This window comes from Hyperoodon ampullatus (genome assembly GCF_949752795.1).
Source record: "Hyperoodon ampullatus genome assembly, chromosome: 5".
In the NCBI taxonomy this organism is placed as follows: domain Eukaryota; kingdom Metazoa; phylum Chordata; class Mammalia; order Artiodactyla; family Ziphiidae; genus Hyperoodon; species Hyperoodon ampullatus.
The window spans coordinates 34,879,508-34,899,736 of NC_136918.1; the positions used below are offsets into that span (position 1 = coordinate 34,879,508).

At 44.2% G+C, this 20,229-nt stretch overlaps 1 protein-coding gene across 1 annotated transcript; it reads left to right on the plus strand.

The window, feature by feature from the left end:
• Positions 1-1,151: 1,151 nt before the first annotated feature.
• On the plus strand, positions 1,152-18,943 carry SLC51A (solute carrier family 51 member A; the record flags this gene model as incomplete). The annotated part of the gene is made up of 9 exons (XM_079704587.1): positions 1,152-1,189; positions 1,813-1,907; positions 13,712-13,866; positions 14,652-14,725; positions 15,135-15,293; positions 15,842-15,953; positions 16,241-16,387; positions 18,128-18,233; positions 18,786-18,943. 9 exons carry the CDS (start codon positions 1,152-1,154, stop codon positions 18,941-18,943), a joined length of 1,044 nt encoding a protein of 347 aa, XP_079560713.1.
• Positions 18,944-20,229: the final 1,286 nt, after the last annotated feature.

Consider the following 20,229-nt stretch of genomic DNA (forward strand, 5'->3'; position numbering starts at 1 on the left):
TTCTTTTTTTTTAACTATCGAAAACTTCATCTGAGCCTCAACACAGCCCCTGACCCAGGTCCCTTCTGCCTCTTTCCACACCTCCATGTCTTTCTATCCAACCTGGTGTCGTAACCCCTCTGAGCCTCAGTTTCCTTACCTGTAACATGGGAGTAAAGATAGCATTTACCTCACAAGAGTAATTGTAAGGTTTAAATGAGATAAGGAACATGCAGCAATTCCTACAGCACCTGGTGCGTGAATGCTCAATATACATTAGCTACTGTTGCTATGATTTTATTATTTTATCAGTCGTGCAACCAATTCTAAGGAGCACTTAGTATGTGTGAGGTCCTGTGCTGGGAACTTAGGGGTACTACGCTTGGCCTTAAATAGGTTTAAATCTACCTGGAGAGAGAAGAGAAATCACCAATCAATAAAATAGTTCAGAAGCGTACGATTTGGCTGTTTTTCAGAATCTGTCAAAATGCCCAGAAATCTCACTCAGTAACTCTGCCTCTTAAACACACCCTCCCCCACTCCCCATTTGCTGCATCTTCCGGGGGTGGCCTTTTGGCTGGATGAGCCTGCCATCAGGATGCTGTGGGCTGGGCTTTGGGAAACCCACATGGGCCTTGTCTGGACTTCCCGGCTAGCCCTCCCTTCCACACTCCAAGCCAACAGCACCAACAGAGTCAAGGCCTCAGGGGGACAGAGCCAGCGTTCCAGCCAGATTCTGAGGGAGGGGGGGTTGCTGACCAGGGTGTTTTGCCGGGAGGACCACGGATTTTGTCTCTACCATGGCCCTAAAAGGCCCCTTAGGAGGGATGGAGGGTGAGGGAGGGCTGGGGGCAAGGGGCAGCCAAAGGCGTTTGTGGGAGGGAGGAAGGAGGGGCCACACCTACCGACGGGGAGGAGTAGGAACCAGGGAACTCAGCCAGCCGAGGGGATCAAATTCCTCTGCGGTGAACTCTGAGATAGGAGCTTGTGGGCACGGAAGCCTGAGGAGGGAGAGAGCCAGAGGGGAAGACCCAGCCACTCCACCTACCCACAGCCCAGTCCCGCAGGCAGCAGAGCCGGCAGGAGCCACCTTCCCCGGGGCCCACACCTGCCTGTCCCTCCTGGGTCCTCAGTGCCTGCCGGGAAGGAAAGCCGGAGAGAAAAAGGAGACAATGGAGCCAGACGGGACTCAGATAAAGCTTGATCCCAGGTGAGTGAGGGACACAAGCCCCGAGCCAGGAGCCAGTTGCTAAGCAGCAGGGGCCCCTCTCACTCTGGCCTGTCCCTACCTCCCTCTCAGGGCTCTTTGGCTCCCAGCACACAGAATGACCCAGAACTAATAATGGTCTGGCCATCCCACAAGGTCCTCAGGGACACTGTGGGGTAGGGCGAGTGTATGACCCTTCAGAGCCTTGGCCTTGGCCCCCAACCAGGGAGAGAAAGATCCCAGAGGTGGGGGCAATGGGGAGTATGCACAGAGCCCTGACCAGCTGGAGATCCATTCCTGGTACTAAGGGTCCACTCTTTCTCTGGGACCCTGCTCTTTCTCCCTAGCCAACCTCTGGGCTTCTGCCCCAGTGGAAGTGGAGAAAATGGACTATGGGTTGTTTGAGCACTGCAGCCAGACCTACCCATGGCCTAGGTGGCAGCCTGCCTTACACAGTGACCCAGGCCAATTCTCCATTCCCTCTAAGAGTCAGGGCCTTGAGGGGAGATGGACAAGCTCCCTGAGCCCAGGAGTATTTGAGGGAATGTCAGGTTGCTGGTGTCCCTTCTGCTACCCTCCCCGTCCCCAGGTCCCGATATTCTGAACACACGCTGGTGTCTCTCCAGGTACACGGCAGATCTTCTGGAGGTACTGAAAACCAATTACAGCATTCCCTCTGCCTGCTTCTCTCACCCTCCCACAGCAGCCCAACTTCTGAGAGGTGAGTCAGGGACCCTCTGTAGAGGGAACTGAAAGGAGGGAAAAACTGAACATCCTGGGGGAAGTCAGAAGAGCTGAGAGGAGCTGAAGAGAGGTGGTCCTGAGCTAGCCAGCCTGGAGGGCCTGGGAGGATGACTGGCCCAGTGTCTGTCTGTCATGGTAAAAACCTGGGAGAAGAACAACTCCTGGAGGAGACAAAAGGCCAAAAGAGAGGCACGACAGCATGGCCCACAGACAAAGCTGCATGTTGGGCCTCCCCAGCTCAAATTGGGGACAGTGGTCTGGAGCAGTTTTCAGACCCCAGGGCCACCCAGGAACTCAAGCTGGTGCCCAAAGCCCCATAGAATGCCCTTGAGGTGTGCACAACATCCTCCCCAGGAGAGGGTCTGTACAATTCTAGTGGGGTGGTTATTATCAATAATGTTCTGAAAACTTAGGTGAACCTGTAAAAGTATTCTGACAGTGTTGGCCAACTAGATGCCCTTGGACACGTAAAACAGGACAATCAAATGGCCCTAGCATCTTGAAAAGCAAATGTGGCTCCCATCCACATTTTATTTGGTTTCCCTACTGCATGACTAACTACCTCTTAGGCAGTGATGAATAGGAGTCTGTGTCTCTACGGTATCCTTAATGCCTTTCCCAGCCTCCTTCCTGATGTCTACCTCAAGGAGTAGACTCTTCCTGAACAGCAGGATGTGGTCAGTGTGAACTAGGAGGCAGACATGGGCATGTCCTCTGATAGTGTTCAGCCTCATTTCAGATGCTTTGAACCAGAGTGAATACCAACTGCCAGAGGGTGTCCAGAGAGGCCTTGTAGCTGCTCTGTGGTTCATGCCAGTAGGCAGATGCTAGATCCAGCTCCAGGGACCCCTTGTTCAGAGAGTGCACCTGGTGGCACAAGTGACAACACACCAGTGTTGTCAACCAGAGGCAATTTTGTCCTATTGGAGACTTTTGACAATGTCCGGAGGCAGTTTCAGTTGCCACAGCTAGAGGGTGCTACCGGCATCTAGTGGGTAAAGGTCAGGGATGTTGCCCTGGAAACAAAGGAAAGTCCCCTGGGCTTCCCTGGTGGCGCAGTGGTTGAGAGTCCGCCTGCCAATGCAGGGGACATGGGTTCGTGCCCCGGTCCGGGAAGATCCCACATGCCTCGGAGCGGCTGGGCCCGTGAGCCATGGCCGCTGAGCCTGCGCATCCGGAGCCTGTGCTCCTCAATGGGAGAGGCCACAACAGTGAGAGGCCTGCGTACAGCAAAAAAAAAAAAAAAAAGTGGAGGGAAAGTCCCCACAGCAAGGAATTATCTGGGCCAATGTGTCAATAGTGCTGAGATTGGGAAATCCTTCCTTACACAATGCAAATGGATCTCACATTGCTTTGCTACAAAATGTGCAAATAGAAGCACCAAGGATGTTCAAAGCAGGGAGACCATTCTGAGGCTGGTAGTCTGGAGAGCTGCCTTGTCCCCAGGTGCAACTGTTGGAGTGGGTAGCAGTTGGAAAGTGGAGGTGGTGGGCACCACTGGGGTTGGGGTGGAGATAGAAGGTGCAGGCAGGTTCTCCAGACACTGAGGAGCTGGATCTGGTAAGATTCAAGGTTACTGGTGCGGAAGCAGGGGACAATTGAGAGGGCTGGGCAGGTAAGGTGGGGCCTGAGGAGTGTCAGTCAGAGGAGTTGTACTTTATCCCGCAGACAGAAGGAGCAGACAAGGGCTCTGAGATTGGGAGGGGCTGGATAGTGTTTCAGGGTCATTAATCAGCAATCAAGATAGACTTTGGGGAAGAAGAGCCTTGAGAATGAGGGGCATAAATTGGAGGTTATTGCCCCAGCCCAGCAGGAACCAGGTCAGTGTCAGGGAAAGGAAGGGAAGATTGGAAAATACAGGCAATACAAAGAAAGAGCAGGCAATCTGGTAAATATTTAGACAAGGTAAGCGAAGGAAAAAGAAACTCTAATGATGACTCCGAGAATCTGGACAGTGGTGATGACACTGACAGAAATAGGAGAGTCAGGAAGAGGTGCCCATTGGAGGATGTGGTAAAACCCCTTCCTCCTTCATTTATAAACTCTGTTATTCCCTAAATTAAATGCCATTTAAGAAAGAACTATTATGGAAGAACTATTGAAACTTTCAATAATCTGTTTTTGAAATGCCTGTGATATGATTGCAATTATAATCCTTACACGATTATTTTTTTTAATGAACTGATCCAAACATTTATTTGTGGGAGTGAAGGACCAAGAAAAGCCAAGACAATTTTGATAAAGAGTAAGGAACTTATGTGCCCTACCAGATATTAAGGGTTATATATCAAGACTAGAGTAATTAAAGCAATAATGTAATAACTGCAACCACACAACTCAGATTGGGACTTGAACCCACTGTTTTGTTTTGTTTTTTCCTTTAAAAAAATATTTATTTTTGGCCGCACTGAGCAGCATGTCGCATCTTAGTTTCCCGACCAGAGGTCAAACCCGTGCACCCTGCAGTGGAAGCGAGGACTCTTAACCACTGGACCTCCAGGGAAGTTCCCCACTGTCTTTTCATTGAAATCACACACCTGGTCTCAGGACTTACTGAAGTCCAGGCTCTTTATGCTTCCGCACAGAAGAAATTCAGTGAAAGGCAAAGTGATAGGTAAGAAGTAGATTTATTTACAGAGCTACACACTCCATAGACAGAGTGTGACACATCTCAGAAGGCGAGAGGCCCTGAAATACGGGGTGATTAGTTTTTATGGGCTGGGTAATTTCATAGGCTAACTAGTGGGAGGATTATTCCAACTATTTTGGGGAAGGGGCAGAGATTTCCAGGAATTGGGGCACCGCTCATTTTTTGTCCTTTTATGGTTGGCCTCCAAACTGTCATAGCACCTGTGGGTGTGTCATTTAGCATATGCTAATATATTACAATCTGTGTATAATGAGGCTCAAGGTCCACTGGAAGTTGAATCTTCCACCGTCTTGGACCTAGTTGTTTCTAACCAGTTTATGTTGCATCCTCAAGAGCTATGGTTTTTAGAGGTTGTGCCCTGCCCCCTTCCCTCCTGTTTCACAAGGGGCCTGACAAGCAGAAAAATAAAATAAAATAGAGGGTCTAGAAATAGACCCATGACCACTTGGGGACTTGCTATATGAAAGGATGGTATACACATCAGTGGGACAGGATGGACTCTTTGAGGAGTGATGCTGGACAATTGCCTGTCCCTATGGCAAGTAAATAAACATGAAAATAACTCCAATATAGCTTTAAGCCAGATAGATTAAGTACCTAAATGTAAATGCAAACATTTTTTACAAAAGAAAATATGGAAAGATATCCTTATGGTTGGAAGTAGAGAATAATTTCTAAAATAAAACACAAGAAAGCACAAATGATCTTGAAGATTGACTACATAAAGCAAACAAAATTCTGTACAGCTAAAAACACTATAAACAATGTTAAAAGCCAAACCAAAGACTGGGAGAAGGTATTTTCAAGCCTTATAACCAACAAAGGATGATTAGTCAGTATAAGGAAAATTCCCCAATAAAAATTAGATAGAATAGATGATCATACAATTCATACTAGAAGAGGAAACCCAAATGGCCAATAAAGGTACAAAAATATTATCTGTTTTGTTAGGAATTAGGGAAGCTCAAGTTAAACAATGAAATAACATTTCACTACTCTCTCAAAGATGAAAATTAAAAGTCCAATAATCCCAAGTCATGGTGAATTTAAGGTGAACTGTGAACTCTCATAGACTGCTGGTGGGAGTACAAATTGGTATAACCACTTTGAAGAGTAATTAGATATCTTTAACACTGAAGATTCTCATCTCCTACAACCCAGCAATTCTAATTCTAAGTGTTTGAATAGAGGAACTCTCCTGTACATGCCAAGGAGACACATTTAAGAATGCTTATGATAGCATTTGTTTGTCACAATGAAAATAATAACAACCATGAAAACAACGTTGAGTGGAAAAGCATTTCACAGGATAATACCATTTATATAGATTTTTTTAACGCAAAGCAATATAATATGTTGAGTATGTACTTATATTGTAAAAAATTAAAACATACAGGAAAAGATACACCTCAACTTCAGAATAGTAGTTAGCCCTGGGAGGTGAGGTAGGGAAGTGAAAAGGATCCAGGAGGTATACACAGGGGCCTTCAAGTACATCTGTAATGTTTTATTTTTCTAAGAATAACTTTTGAAGCAAAGTTGGCAATATCGTAACACTCTTTAAAATGGATTATGGATATACTAATATTTGCTCTATTACTATATTTATTTTTTAAATCTTTATAATTTTAAAAATAATTATAAAAAATAATTTTTAACCGGCTGTGATGAAATGTTAGATGAAAAAAACAGAATGCAAAATTTTACAGTATGATTGCAGTAATACAATATGTATGAACTTTAACCAGGATGCTTTTTTTTTTTTAACATCTTTATTGGAGTATAATTACTTTACAATGGTGTGTTAGTTTCTGCTTTATAACAAAGTGAATCAGTTATACATATAACAGGATGCTTTTTTAAAGCTAGTTTTTACTGAGCAAATACTACATTCCATGCTAAGAGGTTTAATTAGAGGATAAATAACCTGCCCAAGATTATAGAGCAAGGAGTAAATGGAATTTTACTTTGAATTCAGAGCCTATGCTCTTAACTTCCATGGAAATACATTATGCAAAAATGAAAATAATTTTTGGTTAGGAACTAGCTAGGATTATGGTGACACTCTTTTTTCAAAGTTTTAATGTTCTTATATTGTTTTCATTATTTAAAAAAGTAATCTTGGGCTTCCCTGGTGGTGCAGTGGTTGAGAGTCCGCCTACCAATGCAGGGGACACGGCGGATTCATGCCCCGGTCCGGGAGGATCCCACATGCCGCAGAACGGCTGGGCGCGTGAGCCATGGCCGCTGAGCCTGCGCTTCCGGAGCCTGTGCTCTGCAACGGGAAGGGCCACAACAGTGAGAGGCCCGCGTACCGCAAAAAAAAAAAAAAAAAAAGTAATCTTCACTGTTACAGATACAGTGGGAAATTTGCTAGTTGCTAAAGGTATGATTGTATTCAAACAGGTGAGTTAGACAAGCATTTCCCAAAACGTGTTCCTTGGAATACTAATCCCAAGGAGTGCTCCATGAAAACAGAGCCTGTAGAAAAATAAGTTTTGCAAAAGCTATATTCTGTAAACTCCTTTTGGAAATTAACAATATAAATTAGATTTAAAACTTGGTATACTCCACAGGAAAGAAACATGTTTAACCTTGTTTAAAGTGTTTCCAAAGATCCTTGTGCCACTGGATACTTTTGGTCCATAATATCTATTAAGATGCAGAAAAAAAAAGATAGAGGACAATCTTCCAAGAAGATAAATGAATTTGAAGTAGAATAGTGGTGTCGGGCTATGTATGCTAAGGAAGTTCTCTCTCTCATACCTTTGCGCTATGGAAGTGGATACAAGAGCCGGTAGATGCTGCAAGTATGAGAAAGAATAGAGCACCAAAGCCAGCAGATACAAGAAACTACAAAAGCACTTGCATATTGAACAGTTGGAATATGCCTCACCTCCACCTTCATCAACTTAAGCAACCTTTAGAGCTGCATTTGATTGTTTATATCACTCCACATTTCCTTCCACAGCTATGTGAACACACACCAAGAGTCAGCATGTGTAAGGTGAAGAGAATGGACTTAGGGTCAGGAAGCCCTGGGTTTAAATCCCAGCTCCGTCACTTCCAGGCTGTGTGACCATGGGTGAGGGGCTCAACTCCCTAAGCCTAGTTTCCTGAAAAAAAACTGTAAAATGGAGATGACAATAAGAATTCTCATGGGGTCATTTCTTTCATTCAACAAATAGTCAGTTACTGTTCCATGCACTTGGAGATAGAACAGAAAACAAGCCTGACAAAAATCCCTGCCTTCACAGAGTTTATACTACCATCACGCCGATGGGGATAGACAACAAACAAGTAAATAAATATGTAAATAACCTAACTGTTGGGGGCAGCTTGGGGGCGAGGAGGTAACACCACACTGGACGCTCAAGGGAGGCTGGCTGAGGAGGGGGATTTGAGCAGAGAGCTCAGTGATAGGAAGGAGCCCACCACAGGGAGCTCAGGGAGGAAAGACGAACAGACAGAAGCCAAGTACCGTAAGGTTCTGGAGGTGGAAACAGCTCAGGTGGTTGTTGGGAGGCTGAGGAGTGGTAGGGAAATCCTAAACCTCAATAAACAGAAGAGACGAGAGGCAGCGATTGAGTTTGGAGAACGCAGGGTGCGGGAGAGGATGAGGAATCAGTAGAGGAGATCTAGGGTCAGGGACCAGGAGAGGAACCAGGAGAACTGTGGTTCTGGGGGTCAAGGGGAGGGAGATTTTCAAGGAGGGGGAACAGTCAAGGACAGTGAACGCTTACTGGCTTCTGGAAGGGCTGTTTCCACTCTCAGCTCTCAGTGAGCTGATGAGGACAGGAGTCAAGTAGGGGGTGGGGGAATACCACAAGGAGAGGCCTGCAGCGGTATGCCCCTTCCCAACAATGGATGTTGGTTTTTAGAAATCTACTGAATTAATTTTGGTTTCTGCCTATCTGAACTTTATATTTTGTCTGTATTTTTTTAACTAAACATTTCTACTGTAAAAATAATTCAATGAAGTCAGTACAAAAATAGAGAAAAGTGAAAAGAGGAACAGTTATGTATGGTCCCACCACTCAAGACCAGCACTGCAAATATCGCAGCATAAGTTCTGTTTTCTAGGCTTTTATTTAACATTAGTGGAAATTATACCATACTACAATTTTATGTCCTGTTTTAATAAGTATGACATCATATGAATTTTTTTCATGTCATTCTATGTTTGGCAAAGTAGGTGTTTAAAAAAAAACTTTTTTGTTATAAGATACGTATTCATTATAGAATAATGGGAAAAGAAAGAAGACAAAAACCACCCACAGTATCATCACTCAAAGACAGCATTGTTAATTAATTTCTAGGCTTTTTTCTAGGAAATGATTTTTTAATGTTTTTATTTTATCAAAGTAACACATGAACATGTGTTAAAAATTTAAATAGTACAAAAAGGCTGCTAAAGAAAATCAACTATCCCCTGCCCTATTTATTCTCATTTCTTTTTTCTTAAAAAAAAATTTTTTTTGGCCATGCCATGCGGCATGCAGGATCTTAGTTTCCTGACCAGGGATCAAACCCGCCCCCTCTGCAGTGGAAGCACAGAGTCTTAACCACTGGACCGCCAGGGAAGTCCTCTCGTTTCTAATCGTCATCCTCCTTTTTTAGCTGATGATTATTCTGATAGTTACCTTCAAATTACCATTATTTCCTGTGGTATCAATTTTGGACATTATCTGTAGCTGCCTCTATAATACATGAAAATTTAATTCACTTAGCACCAAACTTCTTCCACTCTTTCCACATAGTTATGTCAATATTTTTAGTTGGTTATCTGTATAGCTGTATATACTATACCTATATTTTATTTCTTATTCTGCCAACTATGGACAGTACTTCTTCACTTTCCATTTTATATGATAAAGGTATTAGGGCCCCACTCTTTCCATCAACTCTTTTCTACCTTTCTCTCTCCAAATCCTTTAAACATGGTTATAATTTTACCACACTACTTATTTTTATTTTTTATTTTTATTTATTTATTTATTTATTGGCCACACCACGCAGCTTGCAGGATCTTAGTTCCCCTACCAGGGACTGAACCCAGGCCGCTGGCAGTGAAAGTACCAGGTCCTAACCACTGGACTGCCAGGGAAATTCCCTTTGCTAATTTTGCATTCTGCTTTGTTCACATAAAGATTTGTTTGTTTTAGTCATAAATTACATACAGTAAAGGGCAATGATTTTTATTTTTATTATTTTTGGCTGCACTGGGGGGTCTTCTTTGCTGCGCACGGGCTTTCTCTAGTTGCGGTGAGCGGGGGCTACTCTTCGTTGTGGTGCGCAGGCTTCTCATTGTGGTGGCTTGTCTTGTTGCGGAGCACGGGCTCTAGGCGCGCGGGCTTCAGTAGTTGTGGCTCGCGGGCTCTAGAGCGCAGGCTCAGTAGTTGTGGCGCACGGGCTTAGTTGCTCCGCGGCAATGCGGGATCTTCCTGGACCAGTGATCAAACCCATGTCCCCTGATTTGGCAGGCGGATTCTTAACCACTGCACCACCAGGGAAGCCCATATCTGTATTCTTGTTGAAGAACATGTGGACTGTTTCCAGTTTTGGCCATTATGAACAATGCTGCTCTGAACATTCTTTTGGTGATTAAGGCACTCATTTCTATTAAATATGTTTCTGTGAGTGGAATTTTTCTGTTGCAGGGTAGGTGTATGTTAAGCTTTAATAGATACTACCAAACTGTTTTCCAAAGTGGTGGCACCACTCCCAATAGCAATGTGTGAGAGTTCCAATTGTTCCTCATCCTCACCAGCACTTAGAATCATCGGTCAAAGGACGATTAAAATTAAAAGCAATTCTAGCCCTTTTGGTGCGTATATAATGGCACCTCACATTTGTATTTCCCCAGTGACTATTAATATTTAGCACCTTTTTATGCTTCTTGAACATTTGGATATCTTCTTTCAAAAAGTCACTGTTTAGGTCTTTTTCACTTTTAAAAATTTCACTTTTTCTTTCTGATAGGAATTCTTTATGTATTATGGATACGACTCTTTTTTTTTTTTTTTGCGGTACGTGGGCCTCTCACTGTTGTGGCCTCTCCCGTTGTGGAGCACAGGCTCCGAACGCGCAGGCTCAGCGGCCATGGCTCACGGGCCTAGCCACTCCGCGGCATGTGGGATCTTCCTGAACCGGGGCACGAACTCGTGTCCCCTACATCGGCAAGCAGACTCTCAACCACTGCGCCACCAGGGAAGCCCGGATACAAGTCTTTTGTTGGGTATTTGTATTGCAAATATCTTCTCTCGGTCCGAGCATGCCCTTTCATTGTCTTAATGGTTTTCTTTGTCAAGTGGAAATTCTTAATTTTAAGGAAGTCCAGTTTATCAATTTATTTTCTTTATGATTAGTGCTTTTGTGTCCTATTTTAAAAGGATCTTTGCCTATCTCAAAGTCATTAAGGTATACTTCTCTGTTTTCTTCTAAAAACTTTATTGTTTTAACTTTCACATTTAGGTATTTTTGTATGATGTGAGGGAGGGGTCAGTGTTCTTTTTTATCACTTTGCATATTAAATGAGATGCAATTAACCCAGCACTTTCTCAGAAAGAGTCCTTTCCCCCTGAATTGTAGTGAAGCCTTTGTCATGAATCAGATGACCATAAATGTGTGGATCTGTTAATAATAACACTGTTTTTTAAAACAGTGTTAACACGTTTTTTATAATATTAGTACATAGTCTTTGCAAAGTTTTTTTATGGTATGCACAAATTTTTCATGCCTGCATAATATTCTATTGTGTAGTTTACATAATAATTTCAGTATTGTTGGACAATTTAAGTTTTTTAAAATGTAGGGCTATTAATAATATTAGAAACATTATCTTTAAATAAAACAAAAAATAATATATTACTGTTATTTTGCAAAAAATAATATATTACTGTTATTTTGCTCTTCTCTGGCTGCTAGGCAGGTTGACTATTTTCCCACTTCCTGAACTGTGTTAGTATCATTTTCCCATTTGCAAGAGCCTTCTGTTTTTGTTATTTTCTTTACATAATAAAAATTTTAAACTTGTGTACACATTTATTAAAAATGCTTTCCCCCAGTCTGTTTGCTGCCTATATATTTTTTTAACATTCAGAAGTTAAAACTCTTTATGTCAAATTTGACCATCGTTCTCTTTGTGATTTCTTGGATTACACCTAAGCTTAGGTAGGCCTTCCCTCTCCAAAGTCTTGATGCAGATACAATTCTCTTTTCTTTTCCTTCTCTCAATTTTCCCTGTTTGATTTTTAAAGGTTTATCTCTTTAATCTATCTGGAATTATTTTGATATATGGAAGGCTTTATGTGTATCTCATGATAAAACAATCATAATTGTTTTAAATCCACATTTTTATTGTATAAGGGTAAAATTGTGTCAGCCCCCAACCCCACCCCATGATGTTTATATTTTTAAAGTTTCAAGGAAGGAAGGTAAAGTCTCTTTTTAATAAAGGACTGCAACCAGGTGTTTTTTGGCTTTTGTTTATTTGTTTTGTTTTGTTTTCTTAATGTTTAAAATTTGCAGAGCCTACTGGAGCAATATCTGTAGAGGGAATTGAGAAAGAGCCAACAGAGTTAAACAGCAACGGCAATGCCAAGCCAGTAATTTGGTCACCCAGAGGGCTGTATCCTAATTAAGTGGAGGCGGGGTGGAGGCAGGAATGGGGAGGAGGGAAGAAAAATAGCACAGTCCTGTCTTTTGAGGCCTGTAATAGAAAGGAAAAGCTTACTACTGACTTCAGAAATACAACTTGGGATCTGGAATCCAAGGGCCACCTTCCCCATGGCAGGTCCTCTGGATTGATCACAGACCTAACTGTGGTCAGAAGTAAAGGGCCTATTGGATAAAGTAAACAGAAACAGAGAGAAAAACGTGTGCCCTGAAATAAGAACAACCAGGATCAACATATTTTTTGACAAATTCACCTTTGTCCTGGATGCTCCTTGTGGTGCCGCCAGGTATGACTGACCCAGATGACAACTCAAGCCTTTCCTGTGGTATGGTCTCCTTCCTCCCTTCTCCTTTTGGTGTCAGCAGTAATATCTCTGCCAGAGTTGCCCTCAGTCACCAAAACATAGGGCAGACCAGCCAATGCCTTCCTCATACTTTACTCCCAATGTAATAAGACAGTGGCCTGGACTCTGACAGTCTTCCCCACTTCATCTGTCATCTAGCCAGTTAAGTGGCTGAAAGGAAAGAGTCTGCCAACTAGGGAAGAGACTTAGATAAATGAGGGTCCAGGCTTAGTCACTGAGGACACAGAACCCTTTGTTTAAAACTAATTGTTGCATTGGTTAGAAAATGTTCAGAAACAAATATTGTGGCTCTATTAATGTTTTCCTTTTAGCAATGGTGAGGCCAGAGGAGCTTCACTGGTGTTTGTTGAAAAATTGTTTGTTATCCTCTGACCATTATCAGGCGAGCTTGTTTAAAATGTGGATTACTGGGTCCATCCCAGATCTGTTCCAGATCTGTTGAAACAGCATCTATGCGGATAGGGCCTGGACAGCTACTTTTTAACAACTCCTCAAATGATTTCAATAAATACTAAAGAGAGCTACTGGGCCACATTTAATGTAAGATTAAGTGTGAGGCCAACGTGGGTCATATGTCCTTGGAGTCTTTACTCATACCCATTTCTTTTGTTAAAGTCCCTTCCTATGTCCCAGTTTTGTGACATAATTTTTGAAATCAAATTTAAACAGCTCTAAAGTAAATCAAGAGTTATATTCTGCTTTAATTATAATGTTAATTGCTCCCTGTTCTGCTAGCAAAACACCTGACACTGAAATAGAAAACTGAATAAGCCCTGCTGACCTCCTAATTTAGAATTTTTGCTAATTATGTACAAACTTGTTTGGTGTCTATATCCTGGTTCAGATAAGCCTTACCATACCTAGAATTATCTGGTCTAGTCTCTCATGAATGCAGAAGAATGACTATTTCTTAGTCACATGTTGGATACTCTAGATCTAAGAAAAAGCCCATCTTCTGCATGAGGGGGCCTAGACCAGGTAATTTTAGATATGGTAAAGCAATTTAGATCCACCTGAGGAAGCCCACATCTTCTGCTCCTCAGTCCTGATCTTCAGCTCACTGGGGTCTGCCCTCTCTTTCAACTCTAGCATTGGGCCCTGCGGAAATTTCTCTCATGGTCATCATGACCTTGCTTGCCCTGGGCTCAGTCGCCATCTTCCTGGAGGATGCTGTCTACCTATACAAGAACACTTACTGCCCCATCAAGAGGAAGACTCTGCTCTGGAGCAGCTCTGCACCCACGGTGAGGGCCCTGCAGCTGCCTTTTGGGAGGGACTGACGGGGAGGCAGGGTCCGTCTTGAGGATTCCTTTAAACTCAACAATTCAAGTCGCCTTCCTCTACCACCTTAGGGTGAGGGTTTTAGTCTGATATCTGCAGTCAGGACCCCATGCTTGGAAGGTCAACAGGCAGTGGGATGGAGCGTTTGAAATATCTTAGAGCCACAGAAACAGCTGAAGAACCCTCTCAGCCCACCGGCAGCCTCACTCGCTATTCCCCTGCTACAATATTGCAAGCCTCCTTCTTGGACACACCAACTTCCTGCTCCTCAGAGGGTAGGAGGAAAAGAACCTTTTCCCATGGGGTCATGCTCACTCTACCCTGACGTCATAGGTCTTTTTAACTCGCTCCCACAGCTATTAGATAGGTCTTTGGCATGTTCCCAGGTCATAAAATGGGACTTCTCTTTCCATGGGGTGAGCTCTGTGTCTATTTGGGGGGAAGAACAAAGCCCTTGAGGTCCTTTCCTGCCAGATGACAACTGCCTGGGCCATCTCAAGACATCAGATGCACTAATAACATCTTAAAGATGAACTGACCTACTCTTACCCCAGTGCTGTAAGTTGAGATAGTCTTCAAAAGAGCCCCCTGACTCAAGGTCACTTTAACTAGTTATTTTTCCAGCTGGTCACTTTGAAGTAATGGTGCCTCGAATGTTTAGGTTTTGCTTCCTTGAGCCCTTGTTGTAAAAGGTGAGCACGAAGCCTCCTTCCTTGCCCTAACCAGCTCCTTGCTCTTCTCCAAGCAGATAGTGTCTGTGTTCTGCTGCTTTGGTCTCTGGATCCCTCGTGCCCTCATGCTCGTGGAAATGACCATAACCTCGTAAGTGTCCTGCCCTGCCCACAGCTGAACGGGATATCCTTCTGGGGTCCCCCACTCTGCTCCCCTCAACCCCAGGACTCCAGAGTCCGTGTCTTCTTTCATCCCCTATCCCTTCCATAAATCCGTGCAAACCAACTGATCACAAATAGAGTCCTTGAACCTCCAGTTCATCCTCAGGCACCATTTCATTCCCACAGCCTGAAATTGCCCTCTTCCCACCCTGTCCTCGCTCTCACTTCCTCTTGGGTCACACACTCAAAACACCTAGCCCCTACCTGATCCCCTCAGGAAGCCCACCTCTCCCTGCCCCCTTTGCAGTCTGTTTTTCTTTGGCAGGAAGGGCTGTCCTATCAGCTGCTGCCACCTCCCCTTCTGGGTGCTCTCAGGCCCACCTCTCCCCCAACTCCAGGTTTTTTGCGATGTGCTTTTACCTGCTGATGCAGGCCATAGTGGAAGGCTTTGGTGGGAAGGAGGCAGTAGTAAGGACACTGAAGGACACCCCAGTGACGATCCACACAGGCCCCTGCTGCTGCTGCTGCCCCTGCTGCCCACAACTCATGCTCACCAGGTAAGGTGGGAGGGAGAGGCCGCCTGGAAGAACAGGTTAGCCTCTTCCTGCACTCTCCCAAGAGCCTCTGCTGGCTCTCTCAGCCCTGCTTCAAGCCTCATGGAATTAGGGTTTTATGGAACAAAGCCAGTGATGAAAGGGTGGGCATCCCGCAGCCAGGGTCCACACACTGGGCACCCACGCAGGGCTAAGGGGAGCACAGGAAGGAGAACTCCAAAGTTCCCATCACTTAAGCTCACTGCCCCCTACAAACTACCACAGAGAAAACTGGATTTTGGACTATTTACTTTCCCCTTCTGTCTATTTCGGTTAATGAGGTTGGGGTCAACACTCAGTTCTTGCTCAAAGGCTGCATTCTGGTCTGAGGGTGAGTGGGAGGCAAGAAGGAGGGTTCCCAACGCTCTCAACATTCTTCTGGCTTCTTCCGAAGTCCCCATCCATTTGACCATGTTGATGTCTATGATGGCGGAGCCCAGTGAGGGAGCTGGAAGGTCTTCTTGGGGTGGGTGGTTTGTGGGTCCATGTTCCGAACCCTCTTCCCACTTCAGGAAAAATCTTCAGCTGCTGATGTTGGGCCCCTTCCAGTATGTCTTTTTCAAGATAACACTGAGCCTGGTGGGCCTGTTTCTCCTCCCTGATGGCATCTATGACCCAACAGATGTAAGTCAGGAGTAAGGGGCAGCGGAGGCCAAGATTCATTAAATACCTTTGAGCTCTAGAAGGAATAGCTGGAGCCAATATCCCCTAATTCAGGGCCCCAGGAATGGGGTAGCCCCAGGGACAGGGTGGCTGTGGAAAAGTAGAGGCTCAGGGACTCTGATGGGGAGAGAAGAAATGGGAAGGGGCCGAGGCTTTGGGGCTTTTTTACCTTTCCCACCATGGGAGAGGGGAAATAAAAGGAGAAAAGGGCTTGCTTCCTCACTGACTACTTTCTGGCCTGCCACCAGATGTCGGGGAAGAGCACAGCTCTATGGATCAACATTTTCCTTGGTGTGTCCACCCTGGTAGCTCTGTGGAGCCTGGGCATCCTTTATGGTCAAGCCAAGCTGCACCTGGGCGAGCAGAACATAGGAGCCAAATTTGTTCTGTTCCAGGTAACTATACCCTGGGAGAGAAAAGATGGTTAATAATAAGCCACAAGTAATAGGGGTTAGGAGCTGAGACTAATAAAGGATAAAAGTGGGTCTGGGGGCTTCCCTGGTGGCGCAGTGTTTGGGAGTCCGCCTGCCGATGCAGGGGACACGGGTTCGTGCCCCGGTCTGGGAAGATCCCACATGCCGCGGAGTGGCTGGGCCCGTGAGCCATGGCCGCTGAGCCTGCGCGTCCGGAGCCTGCGCTCTGCAACGGGAGAGGCCACAACAGTGAGAGGCCCGCATACAGCAAAAAAAAAAAAAAAAAAAAAGTGGGTCTGGGAATCTTCTTAAGCCTTAGGTTTCCTGTGAGATTTGGAAAAGAATCCCTGCTCTTTCCCAGTTTTTGCTTTTCTGTGCTTTAATAGTTTCCAAGCGTTGCTGTAGCAAAATATCACAAACTGGGTGGTTTAAAGCAACAGAAATGTGTTGTCTCACAGTTCTGGAGGCCAGATGTCAGCGGCCCATGTTCCCTCTGAAAACCGTGGGGAGAACCCTTCCTTGACTATTCCTGGCTTCTGATGGTTTGCAACAATCCTTGGCATCCCTGGCATGTCACATGGCATTCTCCCCTCATGTGTCTGTGTCTTGTATCTCTTTTCTTATAAGGACATCAGTCATATTGGAATAAGGAAGGACCCACCCTACTCTAGTATGACCACATCTTAACTAATTATGTCTAATTAGTTACCAAAACAATGATGCTTTTTCCAAATAAGGTCACATTCTGAGGTACTAAGGGTTAGGACTTCAATGTATCTTTTTGCGGGACACAATGCAACCCATAACACATGTATTATCAAACCTTAATTTCTTATACCTTTGCTTTTTTTTCTTTACTACCCATTACTTCTAGAAACCTGCAATTCATCACCACCAGAAACATCAGCATTATCACAGCTACAACTATGAAGTGTCTATACCACATACTAGGCACTTTTCATACATTAATTACATTTAAATTCACTATAATCCTCAGAGTCATTATTATTTGTTTTACAAATGAGGAAACTGGGATGTTATGGGGCTTGTTCAAAGGCTCATAAGCGATGGGACTGGAATTTAAACCTAGATCTGTCTACTCCGAGACCCACATCTCTTATCACACTGCCTCTTCACCTTTACATCTTTTCTGACAATTCTCTAAAACTCACGTTTGTTTACTTTTTACACTTTCCATTCTCTAAGCCCACAGATAACCTTTCCACCAAATGCAGTGACTTCTAGCCCAATATCGTTTCCCTTCTCATTTCATTCTTTCTGTCTCCTTGCTGGGCCCTTCTCCTATTCCCAAGGCACAATGACTCCTTTACAGTTAACAGAGTGATTTCACATAAATTCTCATTTGATCTAAGCAGGTGCCGCTTACAGGCACATAGTAGGTAGAATTGGAGGGTCCAGAGGAAGACAGGGGACAGAAGAACCTAAAATGGAGTAAGGGACTGAAGGGGCACAGAAAGGATCTGGGCCCCAGAAGCACTCAGGGTCAGGCTAGCGGGTAAAAGCCCTGTGATTGCCGAGCCTGCCCATGATTATTGTGGGGAAGCCTAGAAAAGCCAAGTCTGCCCTGAAGAGGCTGTGCTTCAGAGAAGTGTACTCAGAGAGGGTAAGTACAAGACACATCTCAAACACAGCAGTGGGCCAGCCGGCCTCAGTGCCGGGGATGCTGAGCCCCTACCCTCACTTCTCTTTTCTCTTCTGCAGGTTCTCCTTATTCTGACTGCCCTGCAGCCATCCATCTTCTCAGTCTTGGCCAATGGTGGGCAGATTGCTTGTTCCCCTCCCTTTTCTTCTAAAATCCGGTCTCAAGGTGAGCACGTAGGAGCTCCTATTCTATTCCAGGATAGGCAACAGGAGGAGGTCAGGGAGGAGAGAAACTTAGAACGGAAGTTGGGCCAGCCAATCTCAGAATACTCAGAAAGTTCTGCTCAGAATACCGAGAAAGGGACCTGCAAGAAATCTACCAGAAGCTCTAAGCAGACTATGACCCCTCTGATCACACAGAGGAGAGCTGCAATCCCACAGCTTGAGGCCAGCCCTAATGGCCAACCCAGGAAGCCATGGGTTCAACCCTCAGCTCCAGGAAGAGCAATTGGTGTAGTTAGGAAGCAGAAGTCATGCTGATGAAACATGCAAAAGAAATGTTTAGTGCTAGCCTCAAATTGCAGGAGGTAGAGGGCCAAGTTCTGGTTCTGGCTCTACTATTAACCTGCTATGTTACTTGTGACAACTTAATATCTCTAGGTCCTGGTTTGAGGGCAAATTGGAGAAAGCGTTGTTCAACTCATATGCCAAGGCTGCTAGTGGTATACCACCTCTGTAAGTTAGTATAACCTACATTATATTTTGCCCCATGCTGCAGTGATGAACTGCCACCTCCTCATCCTGGAGACTTTTCTGATGACTGTGCTGACACGAATATACTACCGAAGGAAAGATGACAAGGTTGGATATGAACCTTTCTCTTCTCCAAACCTGGATTTGAACCTCAAAGCTGGAGGTGGATTGCTTGGACAATGAAAGAGACACTGCACTCATTAGATGGGCGCAAGATTTCTTTACTGTTCCTCAACCTTGACCAAATGGGGATGGATTCCATTGTCAGAGCAAGCTGGCTGATGGTATACACTTGACTGTAGAGACGAATGTGAACTATGCAATAGGATGAAATTGTTTTGGATCTTGCCTGAGGAAGGTATTTTAAGTTTTATAATAAACAAATAGGATGGAGTTTGATGTTCTACAACTGGGCACATTGCCTCTGTGTGTGCCACTATTAGCCCATAAAGCTTGTATATTAAATGGTTACTCTGAGGTTTCCCAAAGCAAATGAAAGGGAGAAGAGAATGTGATAGTTTTACTGGTATAATAACAGGAATAGAACTCAGCCAGGCAAAAGAGTATGAGCCCAAACTCTCGAAGAAACCAGGCTTCTGAAGAACAGATGAAAGGTGTTCTTTCCCTTACAGATGTGTCAGTAGGGCACTGATGACATTAGACCTGGGAGATCTGGATCAGCCTCCCTTTGTGGGACAATGGCTTTTTTAGTCTTCTGTACCAAGCTGCAAAAGGAATCCCCATAATATGGTCATGGAGTTATTATGGAGAGACAAATTAAGATGCAAAAGCAAAGGAAATGATCATACAGGTAAAACCCCCAAATTAGGATGCAAAAGCAAAGGAATTGATAGTACAGGTAAAAGCCCCAAATACATAAAACATATCATACACATGTATACAAGGTCAAAAACACAGAAAATGGAACATTACATAAAATCACTTTTCCTTTATTTGGCTAATGACAAAAGCCAAAATAACTGAACAACTTAATAACACTCAGACAGGAAAACAATATACTGCACCAATTGAGGAAAATGTCCTTGTGGACACTGGCACTGGTGATGGGGCCAACATTCATGCCAAGGCCAGAATTTTTTCCCAAGACTTTCTGTTCAGGATCCTCAATATAAAACAACTCAACCAATCAAGTCTCTGTGTTCAAAATAGTCAGTGCCTCCCTAAGAAGGGTGGGAAAGCCCACTTGGAAGCTAAAAAAACCACAACTGGAGTCATCCTAATGTTAAACCAAGTACTTTTGTTCTCTACCCCAATCTGAATACTAACATTAAACTTTGGCAGAGTATCTTTCTCCTTTGTTTTAAAGAAAATTAACATTTAATAGTATAATTCCAAGAACATGTTCTACTTACTTGGAAAAATAATAGCTAGGGACCACTCTTTATCACATGACAATCTATTCTGTGAGAGAAAACAAGAACAATCATTGCATGACCTTGAAAAATATA